General features: G+C 37.2%; 3 protein-coding genes across 8 annotated transcripts in view; 1 reads left to right on the forward strand and 2 right to left on the reverse strand.

The window, feature by feature from the left end:
• The window catches only part of LOC122070434 (probable WRKY transcription factor 20), a 16,517-nt gene extending 15,274 nt beyond the window's left edge, over positions 1-1,243 (forward strand). Inside the window, exon 6 of the mRNA XM_042634580.1 lies at positions 483-1,243. Coding sequence (XP_042490514.1) covers positions 483-984 — 502 coding nt within the window. The 3' untranslated portion in view covers positions 985-1,243. The remainder of the gene's footprint in view (positions 1-482) is intronic.
• Positions 1,244-3,955: 2,712 nt separating this feature from the next.
• Positions 3,956-10,798, reverse strand: LOC122070438 (scarecrow-like transcription factor PAT1). 4 transcript variants are annotated; one of them, XM_042634590.1, is made up of 3 exons: positions 9,975-10,798; positions 5,495-7,498; positions 3,956-4,277 (listed from the first exon to the last, which is right to left on the reverse strand). In XM_042634590.1, exon 2 carries the CDS (start codon positions 7,287-7,289, stop codon positions 5,544-5,546), a length of 1,746 nt encoding a protein of 581 aa, XP_042490524.1. In that variant the 5' UTR covers positions 7,290-7,498; positions 9,975-10,798; the 3' UTR covers positions 3,956-4,277; positions 5,495-5,543. The 4 variants fall into 4 exon arrangements, with proteins under 4 accessions (XP_042490524.1, XP_042490523.1, XP_042490525.1 ...); XM_042634589.1 differs by having other exon boundaries at positions 3,956-4,285; positions 9,975-10,797; XM_042634591.1 differs by lacking the exons at positions 3,956-4,277; positions 9,975-10,798 and adding an exon at positions 9,666-9,869 and having other exon boundaries at positions 5,216-7,498.
• Positions 10,799-23,912: 13,114 nt separating this feature from the next.
• Positions 23,913-26,526, reverse strand: LOC122070426. Of its 3 annotated transcripts, XR_006137783.1 has the most exons (5): positions 26,145-26,525; positions 25,945-25,994; positions 24,807-24,888; positions 24,578-24,677; positions 23,913-24,471 (listed from the first exon to the last, which is right to left on the reverse strand). XR_006137783.1 is itself a non-coding variant. In XM_042634568.1 (4 exons), exons 1-4 carry the CDS (start codon positions 26,380-26,382, stop codon positions 24,449-24,451), a joined length of 393 nt encoding a protein of 130 aa, XP_042490502.1. In that variant the 5' UTR covers positions 26,383-26,526; the 3' UTR covers positions 23,913-24,448. The 3 variants fall into 3 exon arrangements, 2 of the variants coding, with proteins under 2 accessions (XP_042490502.1, XP_042490501.1); XM_042634568.1 differs by lacking the exon at positions 24,578-24,677 and having other exon boundaries at positions 26,145-26,526; XM_042634567.1 differs by having other exon boundaries at positions 23,913-24,677.
• Between the last annotated feature and the right edge of the window lie 388 nt (positions 26,527-26,914).

Raw genomic sequence — 26,914 nt, forward strand, 5'->3', positions numbered from 1 at the left:
AAAAAAAAAAAAGGCCTTCAGAACTGTATTTTTAATTTATGGAAAATGATATCTTGAACCCAATGGCACAAAGTTCTATGAATTCCCAATGCAATGACTCCCCTGGAATTGAAGGACCGCAGCCCCATGCATCTCATATATGTATGGGATCTTTGCAAGAAGTACAATCTATCTTACATTAATGCTTCGTTTTGGGAAGCTAATAAGACGACCATTGGGACTCTTAGGACCAATGTGAGAGGTTTATGGAGATTTTGGTGCCACAGGGGGTTTACTCTAGCAGAATCCTTAATTTTTATGTCACAATGGGGATTTCATGACCCGTCTTTGTGTGTACTTCTTTCCTGCCTACTCCAATCAAAGATGGAAATTACAGTATATGGCTATACATTTGAGGAGATAGATTTCCATGATTATTAAAGATTCTGATTTCGTGGCTTTCTGAGATCTATGGTGATTCTTAACCTGGTCATGTTATGCAGGAGTTACTACAAGTGCACGAATGCTGGATGCCCAGTTAGGAAACACGTGGAGAGGGCATCACATGATCCAAAAGCAGTAATAACCACATATGAGGGGAAACATAACCACGATGTACCAGCTGCTAGAAGTAATAGTCATGACACAGCAGCAACTACCATTAACAATATGGCTCTAAATAGCATGTTGAGGACTAGGTCAGAAGAAAGTGACAACATTAGCCTTGATCTTGGAGTAGGCATTAACTCAAGTCCTGAAAATATGTCAATTGAGAAGCAGCAGATGCCTGATACTCGGCCTGTCCAAAGTCAAACCAACATTGCCGGTCCCGGTTGTAGTAGTATAATTCAACCAACATCTTATTATGGAGCTTTTAACAGTGGGATGGAGCGATATGCATCTAGAGAAGACCAGAGTGAAGGCTTTAGCTTTGAGACAGCACCTTTAAATCATTCTTCTAACCCATATCAACAGAATGCGGGTAGATTACTATTGGGTCCATAAGATTGTTTCAATGGCTCCAAAGAAAATAAAAGCTGCAGGTGTTATTTGCAGAAGGCAAGTATCAATGTTTAACTTGGTGCAGGTATCATTGTTTCCCATCCAATTAACTGTTGTTGCTGTCATCTTGTTTATTATTCCCCAATCAATTGCCTTTCCCCTGCCTCTTGTTGTATATTTGATTTAACCTTTGTAAGTTGAAGACTAATGTACAAATGTGAAACTAATATACTAAAAAACAGTTTCCAGTGGGACAATAGTATACACTGTATAACTCACTATAGCGCTTGTAAAGCGCTTTCAGTCCAACTTCTGATCTATTTTTTTTGACAACTCGTCTGCAGAAGAACAAATTGCAGCCCAACTGACAATTAGCTTAGGCTGTTGATGTGTTGTGTGCAATGTGCAAAAAAAGATGGAATTCTGTTTGATACGTGTTATTTTTATTGATGTGGTCAATGATTTCCTACATGGTCCACTTAGAAAGCTTTACTTAAACAAATCTAAAAACCTGCCACACGGCAGATCAATTGGAGCCTAAATTTTGTAGATGAGTAAATCCATGTTGCAGACTGCGTTAAGGCGGGATGACCCGGAGGCGTTGTGTTGCCTTATTTCTTTTCTTGATCTTTCTCCACCTTCTATCATTTTCTTTGACAGTTTTATGTAGTTGATCCCATTTAGTTGGGTAAAAGCCTTGTTGTTGTTGTATATAAAGTTTCAGTCCAGTCAAAGTTTGCCAAGTGGTAAAAGATCTTTGAAAACCAAGTACTATAGGAATGTGCATGGTAGTGTGGTCGGAAGTATCAGCGTGCATAGACATTTATGTGCCAATACATGATTGGGTATTTATTTGAATTAGGTTCTCAAGTTTGACATGTGGTTAATCTAGGCTAATTCTCTCTATCCGATGGTTAGATTTGCTGCATCATTTGTCAACATGGTTCAAAATGAGGGACCATTTAGAAAGGGCTTCTTAAATGAGGTTATGAGGTTGTGGTAAGGGAATTTATTTATTTATATTTTTACATAAAGAACAGACTTACTCGCAGATATGGGTTCAACTACAGGATATGAATTCAACTACTCGAATGAAACAAGGGGAGCACCAAATTGTGGCCTTGGAGCTCAGTACCACTTGATGTCAATAATGTTTTGTTTAAAACCACGTTTTGGATCTGGCCTAATAACGATTTAGTCCTCATTATGAATAGCTTAGCCATAAGGGCTATGAAACACCATTAATCCTGACAATGTTCTTTATCTTCCTTAATTAATGAAAATTTTATTTTCATTGGAATAGTGGGTATTCGGGTTTATTTATTTTAGGGGGAGAGTATCCTATAAGGGCATTATAAGAAAGAATCTATACAATACATCAATGAGGGGTTGGGAAATTATATCATCCATATGGGTCCACATGGGCAGAAAACGAAAGAAAATGTGATTGTGAACCCCAGTGAATGGATTCCCAAAAATTAGTTAGGATCTTGCCTGAACCTAGTGACGAAGCATTGCCTTGGTCTTCTTTTTTCATTTTTTTGGGGTCTTTCAACTATTAAAGTCCTTGTGGTAACTAATGTCTTTTATTGTTTAAAAGGCTTAGCCTATAAAGCTGTTGTCAAGGACTCATCCTCCATGTATATAAATAACTGTCTTAATTTAATAGTAATTTTTTTTTTCCTGCACTTAATTTACGTGGTGCCTGAAAAGCATAGGCTTGTGGCCCTTGTTGCCATTCACATGTCAAAATTACAGCAAGGAATGGCTTTTCAAGTGGTGGGGAAATTAGGTACTGGATTTTGTGGACATTACCGAAGGGAAAAAAAAAGAAAAAGCAATTCAGGTTTGCAATATAAAAAGGACCCAATTTGAGAATCTCTTCACTATCACATTGAGGGGATTGAAGAAGGGTATTTCAAACTATGAACAATAACAGGTTGGAGAGTACTGTTCTAGGTATTGATATCATATCAACTGTATCGGTATCGTGAGAGCCTGATATCCATATGGCATCGATTCGAGAAATTTTTGTAATAAAAAAATGGCTTTGATCTTGAATCATCAAATCAACTGATATGTGGTATATACCACTACCAAAAAACTAATTGGATCAAACATAAAGTTGCTTGCTTGTTCACCGTTCTTTATTTTTTTGAAGGGCTTAGAACCAATGCATGCATACATCCATGTACATATATCAACATACTCTGAAGCCTCTCCCAACTCCAAATTACATATAGGTTGTGTCCAGTATGTATTATCAAAATAGATTTGGGTTTATAACACACTCTCGAAACCAGAAAATAGAAAACCACCATGTTTCAGAATGTGTTCTTAACCCAAAATCTATTTCGAGAATGCATACAAGATAACACATTTTGTTTTTCTTTTAACAAGGATAAATCCTATAATTTCACAAGTTTACTAAAAAATTTGCAAGATAATGATATCTTTTGATAATGACATAACAATAATAAGTCGGTACAATTATTTTTAAAATGCTTAAAAATCTTATGAGAATAGGACAAGGATCAATCAAAAGAAGATGCGAAGTTTTAAATACGCCTATAGAAATCAAGAAAGCATTGGATTCTTTTTTTTTTTTTTTTTATAGAAAAAAGCATTGGATTCTTTTGATAACGTAGAGAGCTGTAGCATCTGCTGGCAAGAAATGCTACTGCTCTTGATTTGATGTAGTTTCTAGCCAATCACTGCTAATTGCCATGTGAAGAGCAATTTTTCTACTCTATTTTTTCAAACTGCAATAATTTATTTTTGTTTTTTTATGCCAAAGGCATTGTAATTTGGTATGTTTTCAAGCACACAAGCTTAAGTGGTTTAGTAATCAAGAGCACAAATCACTGCAATGAACACAAATCACCTATATCATTAGTTCAAAGGCTCTCCTCATGTTAATGATATAAGTCAATTTGCAGATTGCAAAGCAAACCTTAGAAGAAAAAAAAAAAAATTGGGCTTCAGTGCTACACCCCCCCTCACTTGGAAGTGGCTATTGCTTCTCCTTTTAAATTCACTTGATAGTACACAGCCCAACTGGTATTTGCAAGAATTAGGAACTAAAGATGAGCAGAAGACATCGGGGTGGTGAGTTGAGTGCATGAGTCAAAATGTCTAAGAATGTGTCATCATGCACAAAGTGCTTCAAATATTAGAGAGGACTACAAATAGCAGGCTTCATCTGGGACAGCAGGGATTGGAGAATATCATAACAAATAGAGGACTTACTATGATGGACATTCAAATCATACCTAAACAGCCCTTCTCCAGAGAACCTGATATCCTAGAAAAGAAAGAGATAGTATCCCCCATGGGAAACCTAGTTAGCTCACCTGCTCAACTTAATGATCAGTAAAGGTATCTAAAGGAACTTACTGTAATAATGCATACTCACCACATATATTATCATTAATACCCCTAGATACTATTTTTTGTTTATTGTGTCCCTCTTCTTATATTTTCTTTGGATGGATAGTGAATTAGTGGTCCATGCTTACTAAATGAAGAAGGGCATAAATCTCCCTAGACTACAAGCTTAGCAAGTTGGCATCCTCCAGCTTGATAGCCCTCTTGGCATGCATCAGTCTGTTGTGAACTCCACCTGAGCATACTCCTATTTCAGAGATGTGACACTTGCCACTTGGGTGATGGATTAAATTTAGTGATCATAAAAATTCCACACCTTAGGGGGCAGACCTAGGTGCAACGGTAAGGTTGCCCCATTGTGATCAAGTGGTCAAGGGTTCAAGTCAGGAAACAGCCTCTCCACGAAGTAGGGGGTTAAGGCTGTGTAAATTATGACCCTCCCCAGACCCCACAGTAGCGGGAGCCTCGTGCACTGGGTACACCCTTTTTTTATCAATTTATTTTTAATTCCACACCTTATCCACCAGCACGACAGAAACTGCTAACACAGTTGGTTTGTACTCCAGCCAGTACAGTGCAGGGTTCCCAGGACGTCATGGGTTGACTCCTGTCTTCACTGTGTGCTTTAAGGCACACCTCTTACTCCCCCCCCCCCCCCAATGAATAGGTTAAAAAAATATCCAGCAGCACAAGTTTCATACATATTCCATTTCACATACCATGCATCATTGCCACAGTATGTCTCAATGCCAGAATATAAATAGTAAAGAAATTTCAGGCACAGTTAAAAGAGATGGTGGTGAGGTACTGATGCATGTAATGTTTGAAATCAAACTTCAACCAGTTCTCTATTCGGGTGAAATCATTCTGAATTATCAATAGAATTTTGATGTGTGGGTGTGGGATGTGTAATCATCCAACAAAATATCAAGTAGACAGTCTACACTATATCCCTTGTCGCAAGTACAATGCCAAAAACTGATGCTTTCACCAAATTTTCAGATCAAGTTGCTACTTCAGAAGATGGTTTTCCAGGAACAGCTAATATGGATTACTGTAGACTAAACAATCTAACACTATCCATTTTTGTAAACTGGTAAAAAGGGAACAAAATTACAGGTTTTACCTGACATGAGAAAAATATTGTAAAGGAGGAGCAGGTCCCGTTCCAATATTCACTTCCATGCACAGGATGCAACCAAAGCTCTGTTCATCCAGCCAAGATAGAGAGCGCCATCTCTTTCCTCAAGTCTATAGTTCTCACAATATTTTTCCAGCAAAGACTTGATGGTGGCATTCACCAATGAGCTCAATGGGTATGGAGTGAACCCGGCCATTGCAAACCTTGACCTCCACTTCCCAAGAACCTCATGACGTTCCACTCTTTCTGCACCTTCACATGCTATGATGTTCACCACATCACGTGCCAGGCAGTGCTGCTCAATGTTGATACGTTCCCTGTGGTCCCTTGGGAGGGTAACATCAATTGACTCAAAAATAGCTGTATAATAGTTCAGAGTCTCAAGGAATCTTGGAAGGAAAGGAGCTGTATTGGTGTTCGACTCTTGCTCCACAAGTGTCACCACCTTGGGTGACAAGCTCTTAACCAATCTCAGGAGCCGGTCTCGGTGGTTCTCAGTGCCCACGCTCTCATCTGGCATGTGGTGTAACATGAATGCAAAATTCACAGCTATAGCTTCCCCAGGACGAACAACAATGGTTTCAAGCTCAACCTCACATCCAGAAATAGCAGCTGCATGGAATTCAAAGGGAACATTGCATGACTCAGCAAGCCTTGAGAGTCTCTGTCCCACCATCTGAAGTCCTCCTCCCCGGGCATAGGCTGATGTGGAATCATCAATACCGGTGATGCGGATGTGTGGGGGCCCACTGGGACGAGCTGCCAGAGCCTGGATAAGGGTGATCCACTGGCTGCCTTGTGCAAGCTGGAAATCAATAATGTGGATCCTGTTTTCATCCTTCAAGGCTTCTGCAATAGCACCATTGGCAGACATATATCCAAACTTGAAGTATGGGCAGACCTCATACAGGATGTGCATGTATGAGAGAAGCTCAGCACTAAGAGGCTCTCTGCACCTCAGGGCCTTGTAAATAGAACTCCCTGAATGGGACAACCGTGCAATGATCCCTTCCAACATGTAGGCTCCCAACCTCTGGATTGGCTCCCCTGAAACTGACACCATCTTCTTTAACTCAGCAATCAACCATTCTGCAGTCAATAAATCATTATCTGAAAGAGCTTTTGCGCAGGCAATGAGCACCTCTTTCAAGTCCCCTCGGGGGGTCATCTCCAGCATTTGTTTCCATTTCCCTGAAGGTGCTTCTTGGGCTCCACCATCGAAGTTGCTATCAAAGCTGTCCACGATATCTGAATCAGGCCCCAGCATTGCAGTTTCCAGTTCTCTCAGCTTGTGTCTCAGGTCATTGACATCTTCTGTTATGCAGGACCCACTTATTGGAGACCCATAGTTGTTGTCGGGGGAATGATGTGGGCCTGATGGATATGAATGTGATTCTTGCTGTGATACAGGACTTCCATTAGGTGAGAAACTGAGAGTAGATGGGGAGTTGTAAACATTATAACTCCCAGTTGCTGAGGATGGTTCCAGGGTGCAATACTGTTCATGAGAAGTCTCAATAGGAAAGTGATTCCCTCGGGTGCCACTATCAGAGTATAGGCGGTGGTCTGAACTAGGATAATTCTGAGGCAAGCAACAGGTCTCAACCTCTTGCATCGGTTGATAGTACATCTCTGACCTGACTGAACTTCCATGTTGAAGAGAAGCTCGATTTGAAGAATAATCTCTCCATTGACTTAGCCCAGCCACTGGAAGCCCATTGTAAATTTGATAGTTGTTGCTGGCAGAGTCATTGTCTGACCTTAGGTGAGAACTCATCATAGGTAGAATTAGAAGGTAGTGGCTTATTAATGTCTTTCTAAATTAATGGATGCAGGATAGATAGTCATAGAATCTCCTTGACAAATAACCGGATGAATCATTTCCAACCATGAGATACTAATACTGAATCCAGCAACTCTTTTCTTTCTCCATAGAAATTCCACATCAATTGCACTTCCAAAATGAACAAGGTAAAGAGACAATATCGTCTGCAATAAAGATAAGAAATGATGGTGAAATTCTGTTTTCAGAAAATATTAGAGAGAATACAAACAATAGGGCAGACTAGAAATTATACAGCTACACATTTGAAGGCTACAATATTGTCTTACAGACATAGCAATATCATAGAAATAAGTTAGAAGACTACAATATTATATAAAAGAATCAAGGATCATTTCTAATCAAGATGCTTTTAGGTTGATTCTTTGACATGATTTGTTAGAAGAAAAGAAAAAAACAAAGAAAAAAAAAAGGTTAGTCTGGCTAGAGCAAGAAAAATGGGTTTCAAGATTGTATGGTGCATGATATTGCATGCATTCCTGAAATTTATTTCACTCTAAGGGGAGTAAAAAGATCAGGCTGAAAAGAAGCCTAGGGAAGAACAAAGTGCATTTTTTAAGACAGGCAATTGAAGGCTTTATGAAATGGCCGAGAAAACATTACTCCCCCAATGGCCCATCCCCCCCCCCGGGACCCTTCTCCCAGGAAAAAAAAAGGAAAGAAAAGCAACTGCCAATAGAGACAGAGGTATCATATGGTACTTTTATACAAGAAAGCTCTCTTCTAGACAGGTTTGTATTGGAGTTCAAAGGCAGAGGGATAGAGAATAATCACTAGAAGAATTTTCCATGACACAGCCATCTATGATCTTAGCACTCATCATTGAGTCTTTCATAAGTTCTACCATGGGATAAAGCACACTTATTTTCTTTTCCTTCTTGTGGATGTTGTAGAGCTCTTATAGAAAGGCTTCTTCAAAGTGGAACAATAAACACAATCACATTTACTGACCATAATAAACAGATTCATTTTGGGTAGAAGAGACATTAACATTAACAACTATGTAAGCTATCAAAAACTATTTCCCTCACAGCAGGGATTGGGAATGGAGTCTTCTACAAGAAAGATAATCAAGAGATACTTTTATTTAAGGTTGCTTGTTGCATAAATCATCTCAGTTTGGTCATATATCCATAATATTTGTAAATGGCAAGAACTACAAAGTGTATACAAAACCATGTTAGTTAAATGGGATCCAATTAGTGGTAGGCTTAGCATAATACTAAGAGGTCAGCCTAGAAATTACAGGTAGACTACAACACATGATAGGCAGCTAGATAAGACATTCCTCCACTGAAGGCACATATATAGCTAGATAGATTGATGTAACATGAGATCCTCAAAAAAAAAAATATATATATATATATATATATTTATGAAGCTCAAGAACAATCATTGGCTGAATAATGAAGGTTAACCCATTGAGAGTTAAGTTGAACACACCACGAATATACAACATAGGAAGTAGGCAAGGGTGGGAAAACAATAATCCCAATAAAAAACCGCTATTGACAAATTCGCATAACTAACACAGACTGCAGAACCCACAACTCTAATTCAATTTTATTCAAATATCATAAAGATGTAGTAAGTTTCAATGATTAAATAACATTTTCACCCAGTAAAGAAAAATTCAAAAGACATTTAATGCAACGAAATTGCTCTGACGGACATATTCGTCCTGTAACTCACCAATTCATGTGACAAGAGTGTAAAAGTAGCCGAGCATTACAACCAGAAGAATACCTATTACGCTAGAAGGAAAAAAGAAAAGGAAAGGGACGATGCAGTTCATGATTCCCAAAAATATGTCCTCTGACATAATTTACTACAAATGAGCAAAACTAATTTCTGAAGGAAAAGAGGGTGGATAAAAAATAGAAAAGAAACGAGAAAGAACCCTAAATTTCAACTGGAATTCATAAATCCATCAATAGACAAACGCCACCTAGAAAGAAAAATGAGCTGCATTACCAAGTATAAGCACCAGAAACCCATTTCTTAAGAAGGGGAAAAGCAGAGTAGAAAAGTTCAAAATATTAATTGTCATAACTTACAACCCTTGAATTGAACATCAATTTCCAAATTCAGCAACAAAAGCACCAATTCTCAACCCCCCCCCCCTCAAAAAAAAAAAAAAAAAAAGAAGTGCAGATAATTCGCATAAAAGAAAAGGAAGGGATGACATTGAGCTTCAACCAGAACTCCAGATTTCCTACCAACCCCTCAGAAAAAAGAATGGAAGGAGTAGGAATGTGAGACGACAAAAATCAACAAATGGGTTTCCATTTGAGATACAAAAGAAGAATTCACCTTTCACAAAATCCATGGCCAGCCTATTTTGACAAGTTATCCAGTAAAGTGGAAACTAGAACCCTCAAACCCATCTGAAACTTCAAACATCCAAACCCAATTGCCTCTCAGAAGTCAGGTATCTTAAGAAAAAAATTAAAGAAGAAAGGAGATTTCTTTATCACTGTCCCCAAAATATAGAGAATCTCCCATTTTATGAAATAACACAGTACACAGATATATATAAAGGAAACATCAAAAGAACAAAGGGAGTTTCATTCATTCATTTCTACCAATATTAAATCAGTAACGAGTGGGACTTTAACATACCTCCTTTACTTCAAAGAGGATTCTTAGGTGTCGATGTTTATCTCCACGTAAGGGTCTTGAAGAGTTCTGAGTTTTTGGGTGAGAGAAGAAGGGTTAAGGGGGGGAAGGGGGGGGGGTTGTTTATAACCAAAACCTCAAAATCCTGAATAAACAAATGCCCCTGTTCTTCACCTGAAACCACGATTGCTACCCTTCTACATTGCCAAATCCGTATGGACCGTATATCACCATTTGGCAGTCAAATTCCAAAAAGACAAATCAACTTCCTAACCACAGCACAAGTTCTTTATAAATCTACCTGAAATCATTAAAAAAAAAAAAAAGAACCCAAAAACCACTAGACAAGTTGCAGGAACATGCTAAGTCTTGTCGTCCTTTCTCTGAGGCTAAAGATCAAACACGTAAATGGAAAAGGGATCATTTTAGTTGAAAAGCAAATGGGTATTTACTTATTGACATTAGTTAGGGATTAGAGTGGAGGATTTGGTGAGCTCAAATTGGTTGTGGGTGAAACATGGCGTGTAGACTTGGTCACAGTTAGATCAAACTGTTAAAAGGGTGGAAGGAAGAACAGTTTTGAAGGGCTCTCAACAACTAATACATTGAATTGATGGGTATTGTCGGGATTTTGTTTTGGGATCATCAATTGGTTGGAAAGTAATTTTCATTTTTCAGTAAGAGTTAAAGAGGTTTCGTTTAATCGTTTTGATCTGAGGAGGAAAGGAAGAAAAGGTGGTCCTCAAGGATGGGGAACATTGACCCTGACGGTTATCCTGCTGCGAAGGGAGGAAGGGGAGAGAGAGAGAGAGAGAGACTGCTATGGTGATGTGGAAATTAATGCCTTTCCACTTCATCGACCGTTGGGCACGCTGATGCCCTTTCGTCACCATTTTGAGTTGCTTATAATAATATGAAGACTTGAGAGAGGAGAGAGGAGAGAGGAGAGAGGAGAGAGGAGGATAAGCACAGCCAAGATTCCCCACTTTAGGAGAGAGAGAGAGTTTCTGGCGTCACATATCATATTCCCTTCATCTTTTTCCCTCCTACTTCGTGGAATACTATATCAGTGTTACAAGGAAAGAAAAAATAAATAATAATAAAAAGGGGGATAAAAAACGTTCCTTATCAGACAACTCTTTGAACCAACATGAGAGCCAATGAAAATAAGAATATCAATCGATATAATATTTGATATAGTATAATATATTAAAAATAGATACCTAAAGTACAGTTTTGGTTTAGTACACTTTTTGTATAATGTTCATTTGGTTTTCATTCGGTACGAATATGGTTTCAGTTTTTTTTTTTTTTTGTCATACCTTTTTTTGGCCTTTTTGTGTATGCATACTCAGAAATTTATATTTCGATAATTCAATACAGCATTCAGTACAAAATTTGGTACGATTTCGATATTTGATATAATTTTAGTAATATTCGATCTGTACCAAATGATTTTGTCTTTAATATTGATATTAGGGGTGTAAGTTTAGTCCTGACCACTGTTAGTTAAAACCCGTTTAAAACGCGTTTCTCTTTTTTTGCCGTTTAAAACGCATTTTCCCGTATGCTATCATACAATCCGGAAAAAAATGGAAACGGCAAAAGAATCCGTTTTAAACAGCCGTTTTAAACGCGTATCCGTTTTTTAAGGATAAAATAGGAATTTTATTAAAAAAATTAATTAATTAAAAAAAAAAAACCTATTAGTAAAAGTGAAGAGTGAAGACAATATGGTACTTGGTTTTTTGTTTTTAACTTCCATACTATCTATAGGAAAAAAATCACATCTTCTTATAGCCCATTGAGTAAGGAGAAGCTAAAGCTAGCAACATCTCATTTTCTTGTAGTCCATTGGGCTATTTTATCTTAGGACTCTTAGAGTTTTTGGAATATTAGATGCATGTATACAAGTAATAATCTCTCAAATTGCATGAGTATACTACCGTTTTTTTGGTTTCGTTTTTTTGAAAACTACACATTTAATACTTGTACCGTTCGTTTACGTCCGTTTGCCGTTCCCTTTTTTTTTATCGTTTTTTTGACTGTACCGTTCAACGTTTTTATCTGTTTAAAACTCGTACCGTACGTTTCTATTTTTTTTCCGTTCCCGTTTTAACTAACAATGGTCCTGACGATCTGAACTCAGCCTAACCCGTCTTGAGCCCGAATCCTGTCCAACCCGACGATAAGGCCAACCCAGCTCAACCCGACCCAACCCTGTGTGGAGTTGGGTCGGGCTTAGGTTGAGGCATAGAAAACCCAACCCAACCCTAACCCGCCCTGAGTCAAACCCTAACTATTATTGTGCTTTGTAGAATACAGATGTCTCTCCTAGCCAAGGGAGTGTCATATTTCCTGGTGGCAGTTTCTTGTTGTTGTCATTGAGTTTCTTGTGTAACAAGAATATGATAGAGAAGAGTACAACCAAAAGGGAGAGCATAAAGCCAAAGGGAAAAACCCATCTCTATAGCCATGAAATAAGGAATGAAAGGAGGTGGGGTCCTGCAGTATTTGAATTTCTTGGTCCTTATATATTGGAAATTAAGCATTATTGTATATCAAAATGAAATTCTAACATCAGTGAATGATTAGATTATATCTTAATATGTTGACTTTTGATGGAGAGGATTAAAAATAGGGTCACATGGAAAAATAGGGGCACATGGAATATCCATGAAAGAATGATAAAATATCACATTTAGTATAGTTCAATAGAGGAATTCATTTTAGTGTTTTAATTAAAAACCATTATCTTCAAATCTGTCAATTTTCTTAATTATCAAATGTTATAATTATCGGAATGTTATTCCACTAAGAAGACCAACTAGGGTCAACCCGACCCAATCCGACCCAACCTTGACCCTAGTAGGATTGGGCCTGAGCATGAACCCGACAGGGTTGGGTTAGGATTGGGTTGAGTTTTGGGATCTCGGGTTGTGTTAGGATTGTAAGAAACCCTACCCAACCTGGCCTTGTTTCACCCTTAATTGATATCATATCATATCGAGAAGAAGGGGGGAAAAAAACCGTTTTTCTCATTTTGAAACCACACCAAATCTCCTTTGATACCGATATTTGATAAGTTTTAAATATATGTATTTGATATTGATACCAAATTAACATCCTTAAATGAGTGGGGCATATGGACATGAACATGAACAAAAGAAAGATTTTTGGAACTTCTTAAAGGTGGGGTGGTCATTTCACTGCCATCAAATTAATCGAATTTCGAATTAACTCGGTTAGCTGAAAAAATTTTAACAAGAAAGCTACGATTGGGAATGAGGAATAATCTGGTTTGAGACAACACAAGCTATTTAATATAAAAGGATAAATTGTATTTGATCCACTCAAACCTGACAACTGGTATATTGATAGTGATATACCATATATATACATAGTTGACCAGTCAATAGTTGGGTAATTGTACTCAGGCCCGAGTCGCCTGACCAGCATAAACATAGAAGTAGACCAACCTCCCCCTCTCATCAGTGAAATTCTCGAGCACCCAACCAACCCCATAAAGGAATCGTGACTGACCTAAACTAAGGCCGGGGAAATTAACTAGAGGTTAGGTTGCTTTACTCCAAATTCTACCATGGTTGAGTTAGCCGTTGAAGAACCCCATCATGGTTAGGTTAGCCATTAGGAGATCCTACCATGATCAAGTGAGCGGTTATAATGGCCATCCTTAGTTAAGTTAATCGTTATGATCTCAATCAGTTCAACCACGACAAAGAAAGATCTCCCCAATAAGATGAGGAAACGCGTCCATATGCCAACACCTCTTGACCAATGAGGAAAACCCTTGTTACTTATATAAGGAAGCCTAGACTGGAGAAGAAGGTAAGGACTCTAAATCGACTTAAACCCTTACGCTAGAATGAAGATATTTGAGTCTAACTTGATCGTCAGAGCCTGGCTTCGGAGCTCCCTCCAGGCCAACTTCTAACTCTTGTTTTGCAGGATCTTGGACACGCAGGATTGTGCAACAACATATTGTTTTGAAGATTTCAGATTTATGGGAGGGTGCATGCTACCACATTGAGGGTTGAGAAGTATATGATTGCATGGAAAATACATGAAAAGACATTTGATTGAATCTAAGTTTGGAGTTTAGCACATGATCAATCCAAATGTTATCTTTTGATTGAAAAGTTAAAATTGCCCGATAAATATGTAGGCCAACCAACTTTTATAAAGAAGTGAAATGGAAACTTCCCATAGAAACGGGAAAAAAAATAAAAGAGAAAGGGTTAGGCATGCCATCAAATTTTAGGAAGTTAATATTATGCATAAATCATAAGACTGAACATAGAAATACGGGGGAATCTTTTCCAAACACGAAGGAGAGAGGATGATAGATGTTGAGCGGTGTACCCAACCTTCCCCCACCGGCCCACCCCCCACCAAAAAAAAAAGTTGCATATATATGGTTGATTCGAATTTGAGAATTCTTTTGACGTATATCAGTTTTAATTTATGTAAAGATTGTTTACAAAATTAGACTTGTTGAAAGAGAAAAATAAAAATAAAAAAAAATTAAAGAAACATTATACATAGTGGGATATATGATTGAGATAAGATCAATTTGGATGTATGACTTAAATAGGAATTCATCATCTGCCCATTTCTTAGAATAATGAAATATATCCATGGTTTTCCACATTATTTATGTACTGTCCATTTGACCATGGTGAAGAATTCTATCCATTTGCACCTTAAAAAAAATTATCCATGATTTTTTTTTTTTTTTCTCATGGGCAACGATGCGACCTTTCTTCACTTGGGTTTCTGGAAAGAGGATTTATGAATAGATTCTACACAAGTGCAATATTTTCCACGTGTCAAGTTGATCATTAATGGGTTTTATTTTTTTGGATTTTTAGACCCATGGCCTTCCAGTCATGTGCAAAGGAAAAATACAAGGATATTTAAATATAAAATTTTGCATATGGTGAATTCAAACCATGCATTTTCGAGATTTAATTTTTTAATAATTAAACAAAGATTCTTAAAATTATATTTAGTCATCATTACAAAAATTTATTGATGAAAATATTCAAAAATTTAGAAAAGGAAAATGAAAAATTATTAGTATCACTAACAACCCGTTGAAGATGAACATTGTATATAATACATTTCATCTTCAATCGAAAGATACATGAAACTCAAGGAAATGATTGGCTTAAGTCTCTTGTCACTTGATATTATCTTTAAGACCGTAGACGCCCCTTTTGGTATAATCGGAAGTAATGAAAATCAATCTTTAAAATAGAACCTCCATATAGTATCTACAAGTTGTCATATACTTGCCTATTGCGTCCCTTCAAGTACTTAAGATTATGTGTTACAAAGCAAAAAATATTTCAGATTATGCTCAATTGGAAAACAATAAGATCATGTATATAGAAAAACCAAGGAAGAACAAAGATAGGAATTGTATTCAAAAAGCGGATGGAAAGGTGAGCTGTACGTGAAGCTCTTTTAATATATATATATATATATATATATAGAGGATCAAAAGACACCATCAAAGGTAGTTTCTATAAAATATGGTCAAAATTCATTTATTTTCCATTAGATATGTTTGTTGACCATTCAAACATGTCTCCCAATAATACTTACAACTATTAGTCACTTATGTACCTATGAGGAAGTGACACTCACTTCTTAAAATAAAACAGATAATATTTTGAATCATCATTAATTTTCTATCATTTAAAATTTTAACATTTGTATTGCTATGTGGAAAAATATAATTAAAAAACCGAACTCTACATGAACTGATATATGATGAATTCTTACATGATGAAGATAAAAGCTACAAACAAATGGAAACCAAGTTACACCTTATACAAAAGAGTTAAATATCTCTCTCTCTCTCTCTCTCTCTCTCTCTCATGTAAACCAGCTAGTTATTTTTTATTTTAGCATTTCAAATAAGGATGCAAATGAATAGTGGTAAATCCGAGTTTGATTTGCATCTAATTAGAATAGCTACAAGACATGCATGTTCTAGCAGAGTGGCAGGAGATTTGAACTACTTGGATGAGAAGACTTATAATTATTTGAACACTCTCTCCCTAGTGATTATCTTTTAAGGATGATTTTTTTTTTTTTTTTTGGGTAATAGTATGAGAAGGGATTGAGTTCTAGTTAAGTTGTTAGTATTATTTTTTCCAAGCCAAGAAAGCCAAAACTGATAGAATTATGATGTTTATTGAGAAGGATGTAATTATAATGGATATTTTATCTAACTTTTTTTTTTTGATATAGTTATGGTTTTTCAATAAAATAGAATATATATATATATAAACTAAAACCACGATGAAAATTGAAATGAGTTTGTGTTTTTTTTCCCCTTTTTTTCTTCTTTCTATTGCATTATAGAAAAAAATTCAAAGAAAATGACACATTTTTTTCCATTGCACAGCATCACATGAGTGAAATCATATTTCATAGTCAAGTAATTTTATGTTGGGCAATTTACAACGCCACCCCTGAAGAATGCCACAATTATAAAAACACCCCCTCTATTTCATCAAATAAGACTCAGACCCCCTACCGTCAGTCACAGTTAAGGAATATACTTTATTTGTTTATATCAGCAACTATATTTTATTTTAAGTACCAAAATGCCCTTATGGAATACGAAGTACCAAAAATACCCTTACAATAAGTTGCTATTTCCAAAACGTAATTATTAGACCACCGGTGGTTATTCAAAGCAGCGGCAGCAGTAGCAGTAGCAGTGGCAACGGTATTTGACGGATGCATCTCAATCGAACTTAGGAAATGTGAGTTGTAGAAAAATTACTGCCCAAGTCAGAAGCCCTAGAATTGATTCCATAGTTGCCATAGCTTCAAATCCTAGGTGAACATTTGCTTCTTCGAACCCAAGTTTCTTTTTTGTTTTATGCCATTTATTTGTGCATATGCGTACTGATCATCACTAATGGGTGGGCGGTGGCGGGTCCGAAGGTTGATGCAGAGATGATGTAGGAGGAAGAGAGGGTTTGCAAACTATTGAGAGCAAGAAAGGGAGAGATCAGATGAGGAGATGCAAGAGACGGTAGGTTATGTCCGACTTCAAGGCTCGACCACCGATGGATTTGATAAACCAGACCAGATCACTCTCCAATTGAAACCCTAACCCAAGAAAAGGGGAGTAAGTTGAACATGATTTTGGGATCTAAATCAAAGATTCTTTTGCGGGTAAAGGTTAGGTTACAAGGAGGATGGAAGCAACCGAGGATAAAGGGCTGCTAAAGACGATTTGACCACCGAGGCTCAAAGATGCAGGCCTAGAGGACTACGCTCTTTCCCCTGAAGCCATCGAAGAAGCATTCCTCAAGGCCGCCAGCTCCATCAGCTCTCAGGGTTCCTCTATCCTCACCATCGTTGAAGATGAAGAAGACGATGCTAATAGCTGTATCGAGGATCTTAGCCCAAGCGACGGCAAGTTGTCTGACGCATTTGTAGGGATATCATCAACACCGACAGCGGCACAACCGAGACCCTTTGGCAATGAGAAAGGCAGTGGCCTGCCACAAACCTTCCCCGTGATGCCAGATCCAGATAGTAGAGAGACGAGTCAGTGGGAGTGAAGAAGGAGAAGGAATCTCTGCAGTCGCCGTCACTGTCGCCGTCGCCGTCGCCATCTCCCCCATCCGCCATCAGCTTACAACATGAGTTTTTAGTGAATAGGGAGGGTAGAATGGTCATTTTAACTCTTGATTTAACAGTAACTGACGGTAGGGGGCCTGAGTCTAATTTGGTGAAATAGAGGGAGTGTTCCTATAATACTAACATTCTCCAGGGGGTGGTGTTATAAATTACCCTTTTATGTTTAATGGCTAGTAGCATTCGAATTATAATTATGGGACAAATTTTCTATCTATAGGAGATCCTGCGTCACAAATACAGAGGCACGCAATAACTATTGTGCCTCTGCCTGGGGTTGTGTGAACCTCTTGTAGAGAGAAAACACCTGCCGTATTATTATTAGGACACCGATGACCGATGACTAATAAAAGAATAAACAAGATAGTACAATCTTTTCATGCCTCTTATGTCTTAACGTAGGTACATATTATCGAATAGTATTCTTTCTTTCAATTATTATTAATTATCACCATCATTAATGACTTTCCGACCAATTTGCCATTGTTGGAGGCTTGGAGCTTGGAATTAAAAAGAAGGGGGACAGCCACCTTTATCTTCTTCTTCCTTTTCTTAATCTTGTACCTGTAAGGAGGGATACACATTCCCCCCACTTAAATTTGTCTTTGGAATCATGTGTATACGTGTGTGAAGTAAGAAAAAAAGAAGAAGAAATCTCATTACTTGGGGCCAGTGTTTGTTCCCCTCATCCTCTTTTACCTCTCATCTCATCCTACACTTTGCCGCGTTTTAATTTGCAATGAACATTACTAGGAACAAAGAAAAAATGTTTTACCAGGCTCGTTACTTGTTTGCACAGACACAGAAAAAGGAAGAACAACAAAGAGAGAGAGAGAGAGAGAGAGAGAGAGAGAGAGAGACTATCTTACTATTCCCATGAATCAAGGGAGCTAGCTAGGTCAAGGTGGGAAATGGAAACAAGATGTACTTGTCTTTCTATCCACTGACATAATGGGTGTCTGGCTGCGTGTCTAGCTTTGAGGAGATCAGCTTGAGACATATCCATCGTTCTTGTGACAAAGACTGAAGAGGATTAATTAGGAGATGAAAAGCACCTATATTGTGCTTGTTCCCCCAACTTTGCTGCTTCCCTTTCCTTCCTGATAGGACATGCAGCCATTCCTAGGCCACTGGTTATAGATTTAAATATCTGAGCTCAGTCCTTAGATTCTACTATCAAGTATAAATTAAGATGGTATAAGGACTTTGAAGCTCAAACCCTATTATTGTATAGGTTGTCGCGTGAAAACAATGATTTCATATTGAAAATAAATAGATTGATGTGAAGACTTATATGGATTATATGGATTAGTATATTATTTTTATTAAAATTGATTTTTAATGATGAATTCTATCCGATCAAATAGGGATGTAATGGATAGTTGAAATCCGAATATGAATTAGTATTCATATTTGTTTAGCGGTATTCGTCTTTGATCAAGGGTATCTAGATTAAAATCCAAAATATTTTAAAAATAATTATCTAATTCAATTAAATAATCAAATAATGATTTTGATGGTTCTTAAAATTTAAACAGATCCTAGAGAATTAGGAAAAGAGTTAAAACAACTTAGAAATATGAACTAAGAGCAAATTATATTCATTGGAAGGGGGGGAGGAGGAAGGTCCGGATCACAAAAGTCAGAGAATAAACAGATGAATAAAATCCGAATTCAATCCACATTTGTACTCGTTTAGTGGTACTTGTATTCAGTCAGAAAATATTCAGATCCGAATTCGATCTATATCCAATCCATTTACATCCCTAATTTCAAACAAGTGGCATCACAACCAGGGCGTGGTAATTTTGGTATACTTTTGATGATGGTAAAAAACTTTCAAGAGAGTTGAGATTCTATACGGAGGTGGAATTAATAATTTTATATTGGATGTAAATAACATAATATAGAAACTTATAGGAACTTGGGCACATTCCCATTAACAGCTAGTTTTTTTAGGATGTATTCTACCCAAGTCTCTAACAAGTAGTATTAGAGTCAAGGATATAGTAAGGGAAAGACATAAGGCCAAGATTCTGGGAAAACCAAGGCATTGGAACCCGATGTGCTTCCATGTTGAAGAAAATCTCTGCTATTTCCAAATGGGGATGGAGATTGTTGGGATTTAACGAGGAAAATGGAATTAATAATCTCACGTTGAATGTAAGTAATCCAATATGAAGACTTATAGGTACTTGGGCACCTTCTCCTTAACATCACTTTTACATCCTCTCATTTGGCTTTAATCAATGAATTTTATCATAATTTTAACATTACTATTTGGACCATCATCATATATAAAAGAAGAAAATTTACCTAATGCATAAAGCTCCTACACATATGAGTCTAAAAAATCGAAAAGAATTTTGACTTCTTAACCATCAGATCGCAATATTTATACATAGTCATATATACATAGGGTTATTATGTAAGAAGGGTTCTAACCAAAAAAGAAATATATATATATATATATATACATCTTATGTAAGAAGGGCAAAGTAGAGTCCAAAGTCTACTTCTATCGATCTATCTCGAGGCATGTACACGCACACGCACACGCACATGCACGAGAAAACAAAACAAAGCCACAACACAATGATGCTACCTTGACTTTTGATGTCCTTACACTCCTCAGTGCTTACCCCATTTGCTTCACCGACCAGTGCTGCGCATGGGCTATTGAGGGAGGATTGACTTGCCATATTTATACAACTCAAACGTCAAGCCCAACTCCCTCTGCCCCCATCCAGTGAGATGGGCCACTGGACCAGATCCCCGGTGACAAAATGGGACCCACATACCCGCGTGATTCTGTTACTGGGGTGCAGGTGGGTTCTGACTTCTGACCTCTTATTTGTTTTCACTTCTCTTAGGTCTAAATTGAGAGAGAGAGAGAGAGAGAGAGAGGAAGGTAGGAAGGATTCAAAGGCATCAGACACACTTTTGGGGACTGGGAAAAATGTTTCCTTGGTCCAATTGGAAATTGGGAAAGTGTTTTCTGGACCTCTTCTGAAAAACATGTTGGACTACTCCCTAGGATTTTACTTGAAAGTCTCTTGGTAACCTCAATTTGGGGTTTTCTTTTCGGGGATTTTGAGTACCTTTTTTGATCATGAAAGTAGTCTTTAAGAGACAACTTGGGAGTGGAAAATCGATTGAAAGTCTCCTGGATTTTATGTTTTCAGAATATGATACAAATAACGAAGAGGGTTTTCTGAGCAAATAGTATTAAGGATTTTAAACTCGAAATTTGGGGTCGAATATTTGAATCTGAATTGATATTGATCAAAATCGATTCGAGAATCTCAGAATTGGCTTCTCAAATATGAAACTCAGTAATCTAATCCCATAAATCTTAGAATTGGTTGTTCTAGAATGTCCAGAATCAAGATTGATCATGGCTAATCGGCCACTCTAGAATATTTGAAATCAGTTTCTTTACATTGATGAAATACCCTTCCATATGCTAATCAAAGGGTTTCGGAGGTCTTGATGGTGGATAGATAGTATTTCTGATGGCATTCTAAGTTCTGGGTGCATTAAAGAAAGCTAAAACTCTTTTTGTTGTAGAAGAAAGCTAAACTGCTCTTTTTTAAAGCTTTTTGACCTCCTTTTAACTGTTTTATATTTTTATTATTGCTTTTGATGTTTTATAGAAAGAAAGAAGGCTGTCATGCTGCATGGCGTCTAAACCGAAACATAAAGAAGGGTGAAACGACTACCCGACCTCTTGTGAAATGAAAAATCCACCCATGTTGGATGCCCTTGAACGCACTCTAAATGGCCTTACACTGGTGTAAGGGCAACACAGCCTGGCAAAAATCTCCTTAACTTTTTTTAATTTAAGCTTTTCTAATTTTGACAACAAATTATTCAATTTCAAGCTTCAAGCTAAATCATATATGATAAGTTCACTTAAAACCATTGCCTCTCTTGATTATGCAGAAACATAAAGTTGACTAGATTTAACTGATTGTGGCTAGGGATTTCTCCATAATCTATGTATCCTCTTGTCTACTTCATAAACCTCCTCACTTACAAAAAAAAAAAAAAAAGGGATTAAACTGTACATCTTGTCATAACCAAAGTGGTGAAATAAGAAAACTAACAAAATTAGACCATTATATTAATTGCCCCTTGTCTTATTCTCAAGATTAAAGTGTACATCTTGTCGTAACCAAAGTGGTGAACTAAAAAATTAAAACATTATATTAATTGCCCCTTGTCTTATTCCCAATAGTTCATTAAATCAGGGGGATAAGAGTTTTCAAAATGATTTGAAAATAACTTACTATTATGTCCTCATTCTCAAGAGTTGTTATTGGTTTGCAAACTTTTCAAGTACACATGAAATGATAATTTTATCCCCATTGGAAGAAAAATGTGTCATATTGAAGTTTAATAAGTATTGTTACCACCTTTTTTCTATCTACTTTAGTTACAATAATATTTTTCTAAAATAATAATAATAATAATAATAATAATGATGATGATGATGATCATAATAATAATAATAATAATAATAATAATAATATTATTATTATTATTATTATTATTATTATTATTATTATTATATTTAGGTTCCTACCAAAAAAATAATAAGATTTAAGGCCACATTTATCTGATCAGTCCAATGAGGGACTCAAATCCTCTACAGTTGGTAGTGTGCGGCAATGAGGATCCGACTGCAAGAAGGGCCTTGGCATGCACTCCAATCATCATATGCTCACTGCCACTCACTGCCACCCCACAGAGGATTTACGTGCGTCCAATGAGATGATCTTACATGGCAAATACAAAAATCTGTCACATAGAAACTAGGATGGGACCTAATTTCATGGACAACTAAATCTCTAGGTAATTTGTTCAAGTCTCAAGTTTCAACCCAAATAGGTTTTGCAAAATGGTAGAAGTCTTTTAACATATATATATATATATATATATAGCTTTTTCCCTTGCCACTTCCAGAATTCTACTCTATAAACAGATGCCGTAGTAAAATGCAAGTACGTACTCATAATTCCTTTTAGAGGAATGTCTTCTCTGATTAATTGTAGGGGTATCATGTTATTTGGATTTTATTGAGGATATTCTAAGAAGACCTTTTTTTTTTTGGGTAAATTCTAAGAAGACTTTTATCATTAACAACAGAGAGATGATTTTTAGTAAATATTACAGATTTAGGATCAAGTCAAGCTTCTGTTGATAAATAAGAAATTTATAAGCAGGACAAAGAAAATCCTCCAAAATGCATTAAAGCCTTACCATGCCATACAAATTGATGTGCATACTATGTGCATACCTGCACAATGCATACACACACAATGTACAAAAAGTTTCTGGGACAAGTTAAGTCAATAAAGATGAATATCACCTATGAAGACCTTTCATTCTTACAATTTTTGAACTTGTAAGGTTATGAAATATTTTTCTCTGGAAGCTACCCATAAACTGGTCATTTGTGACCCTCCAAAGTTGTAGATCCTTATTAACCACAACAGCTAAAAAACAGCAGCCAGCAGCATGAATCTTCCTTTCTGTCCCAAGAACTGTCTGAACATTTCCATATATGGCTTTTGCAAACTAATATAAATCAACAATATAAGCATTTTGAGTTTAATGGTAGTGTAACAGCAGGCCTACAGATTCTGCATCTCTCAACACAAACAGATGTGTGCAAGGTAGAGGCCACTTGAAATAAATGATCTTTTTCAGAGTCAAGCTTCCAAAAAGATGAAAAAAATGGCATACCCAGTGCACGAGGCTTCCAAAGATGAACTTAAAATAAAATAAAATAAACATGATCAAGAGGTCCAGAAGAAGTTTGAAATTGTTGAATGTAACATAGTATAAAGAAGGATCTTTCAAGATATTCCCTCTTCTTTGATTTCCCCCTGGTTAATTTTTCAAGATATCCTGTTGCAAAAGTCATATGGGTATACTTGGAACTGTAAATTATTTTAATAATAAAATTTGAATGTTATGTGAAAGGGAATCAACTCAATAAAATTCATGAAACACCATCAAGATCGTTTAGAACTTGGGATGCCGTCGGAACCAAAAGCAAGCTAAATTTCAAGTAGCAAAAGAGAAACTTCCACACAACCTACCTAAAAGTGGGAGTGGTCTACAGGATCCCATTTTTAAAACATGACAAGAGCAGCAATTACAATCTTATCATACAATTGTGTAAGCATATGAATGAGATAAACATACAGAAACCATCTCCAAAGAAGAAAAGGGCTGTTATAAGTGTAGTACCGTCCTAACAGGAACAGATCAATATATATTCTCATGAATTCATGTGAATTTTTAGGTGCCTTCAAATGGAAGCTGCCTTTCTGTAGAAAAGAGGCAAAACTTCCAAGAAGTGTACCTTCAAGAACAACTTGACAAGCTATTCCACATTTTTCTATAGGCATTTCTTGAAACCATAAATTAACAGGGGTGCAGCAGTGTAAAACATCTCCTTCTGTCTTTTGGCTGGGGCTAATATGCTCAACTTACAAAATGATGAAAAAGCTCATGGAAACATCAGGATTGTTCTTCTCATCTGTATCACATATCTCCAAGCACAGATTGACCTTCCTCCATTTAAGAAAAGAGGGATTTCTTATACCATCTACCAAGGGGCTACCTCAGTAAATTTGGCAAATTTAAAAATTATTACATTGAAAAGGATTGCTTTCTTTGTCAGCTAAGCTCCTTCACGAAGAATTCCTGGATCATCCAAAATCTGTTTACTGCATGATTCTTCTACAAAATCCATTTCCATATTCTTGACAAATTCAAAAGACAGCACGATTCTCATCTGTACCAGTACATAAAGCATCATAGATGCTCAATTAGCATATAGTGAAGTTCCACTAGAGGTATCTGTCTTTATGAATTCATAAGCTAAAGATTAGACTGCTGGCCTTAAGCAGAGATGTTCCCCCTTCCTTCCATTTTGGATAACATTAGGAGGAATTTAACCTGAAAAGAATCTTCTCCATGACTGCCATGGGAGAAATCCACCTGGGGTAATAATAAACCATAAATGCTGGTCAATCAGGGAAAAAGAGAGGGGGCGGGGGGTCACCAACATTGTCCAACTTTGTGGTGCTAGGACTCAGAATGAATAAGAAGGGGAATTTTGTCACATACCACAGCCAGGGCAGCGGAAGTAGTATTTCTCTCTTTGAACAAGTCCAGAACCTCCACAAACCTCACATCTTCTCTGTGCTACCTGCAATAAATGCAAAAAAATATGCCAATTTCAATGGCTCTTGTTAAGGTCGAACCATTGTAACAATAGTTAACAAGAAAATGTTAGCCAACCACGAATTGGAAAATCAACAGGACCAAGTTTCATGATGCTAATAGTATCCAGTTATCCAAGTCCTCAAACAGTCCAAACCCTGTTCTATTAGAGTGGCATCACTGTCCATCGATTTGAATTTAATTCTTCATTAAAATCAATAAATTACCTAAATCCCAACCTTTTGTCCATATACTCTTGCCAAGTTCTAACTCAGCTATCTCAGCAATATCATTTGTCAGTTCATTTGCAGCCCATTTGAAATATACCAAGCTTGCTTTATATTTCATCTTAAGTCTAACATTAAAAAAAGTGTATTTAATTCAAGAGACAAGCAATGACATTCTATTAAGGCTAACAGTCAGCTAGAAAGACAGCTATATTTTAGGATGGATCCTAGAGTTGCTTACGAAGGGAAAAAGTTCCATCGGATCACTTCATTTTATAGCTTAATTGTAGTATAAGTTGTTGAGGGGGAGGGGGAGGAGGTAAGTTCCCATTGAGATTCACCACTATCTTTGCCTTCTTGGAGACTATAGTTGAATGGCATACAACCCACAAATGTAGTGTAACTAGCCTCATGGCTTCTTTTCAAGCTTCTTTCATTGAATTTTTCTTTTCTTTTTTTGAATCCTTTTTAAGTTCCCTTTGGCTAGTAAAGCAAGTCTTAGAAACAATACTCTGTGTTGCCAATGTCCATAGATGTAAAAGTTTTCATTTTTATCAGTTTCCAATAAGAGTTTCACCAAACCCTGCTTCCCTGCAAGAATGAGTTACAAATGCTGCAATTTAGAATCTCTATCCAAGTGAACATTTTTTCATCAGTTTACCTATGTCACAATTTTTACAGGCGTACATAGGGACACCAAAGAAGATGATGATGATGATAATGAGAAGGTCCACCCACAGCTTATTTTTTAAGGGTAGCCTACAATTTAGTCTAGAGCTAGGAATTAATATCAAAACAGCCCAAAAAGAACTTACAATTCGTTTGCCGAACTCAATTCCTGCCACCACAAAAGGAGTCACTCCAGCTGAACAATTTCACACAGATTAAGGAAATGAAAGTTAATAATATGAGAGTTAAAACAAAAAGAGAAGATCCCCTGAATTCGGAAGAGAAGCACAAGTTGTAGGAAAACCAAATAATCGGAAGGGGAGACCAAGGGGGAAAATTGAGAAACCTATAGTGCCAACGACAATTTGCCAGCTGAGCTCCACCTGAGCCGTATCTACGGCAGCAGAAAAGTCACCAGTGGCCCGAACCCTTGCCTGAAACTTGCGATTTGTAATCAAAATCTTACTCCTGTTCCTGTGGACGAGATTTGGGGTATTAGGGTTACGATTTGCTGATATTTGTGAGGCGGGATGGTTCTTCAAGTTTCCCAATACAAGAACAAAGGAGGAGACCAAGGTCTCCATGCTAAAGTGTCAGGTCTACTAAGGTGTTCCAGTGGAGATATCTGATCGTCGTCCTCATCGCTCTTCTGAAGAGACCAGAGAAAACCAAAACTTCACAATTCTACTTTGCGGCTTAGGATTTGGCGCGTATGCAAAGACAAACGGTCAGGAACGTTCAAAACGGAACCTCCAATTCATGCTATGGATAAGATTTGTCAATCACTCCGGCTGAACCGGTTTATGTCAATCACTAATGTTGGTGTATCATGTCTTGTATTTCGTCACAGTTTAATCTAGGAAGTACTGGTGCAGGTGCCTCGACAGTTAAGATGGCAGTCCCGCTAGCCATTTAGTAGACCATGGGGGTTGCAAGCCCCCTACATAGAGGGGCGATGATTGTTTTCCGCGGGTGCAGTGGTCTAACGAACATCGAACGGCCAAGACGACATAGGCACGTGCCTCGATGTCGTTCCAGCCATCGGATGCTGGCCACACAGCTGCATCTAAGGCAGATGATTTTTTTCAGCATAGTGAAGGTGTAAGGGAGGTGCAG

The sequence above is a fragment of the Macadamia integrifolia genome, unplaced genomic scaffold (assembly GCF_013358625.1).
Source record: "Macadamia integrifolia cultivar HAES 741 unplaced genomic scaffold, SCU_Mint_v3 scaffold913, whole genome shotgun sequence".
Taxonomy (NCBI): Eukaryota; Viridiplantae; Streptophyta; class Magnoliopsida; order Proteales; family Proteaceae; genus Macadamia; species Macadamia integrifolia.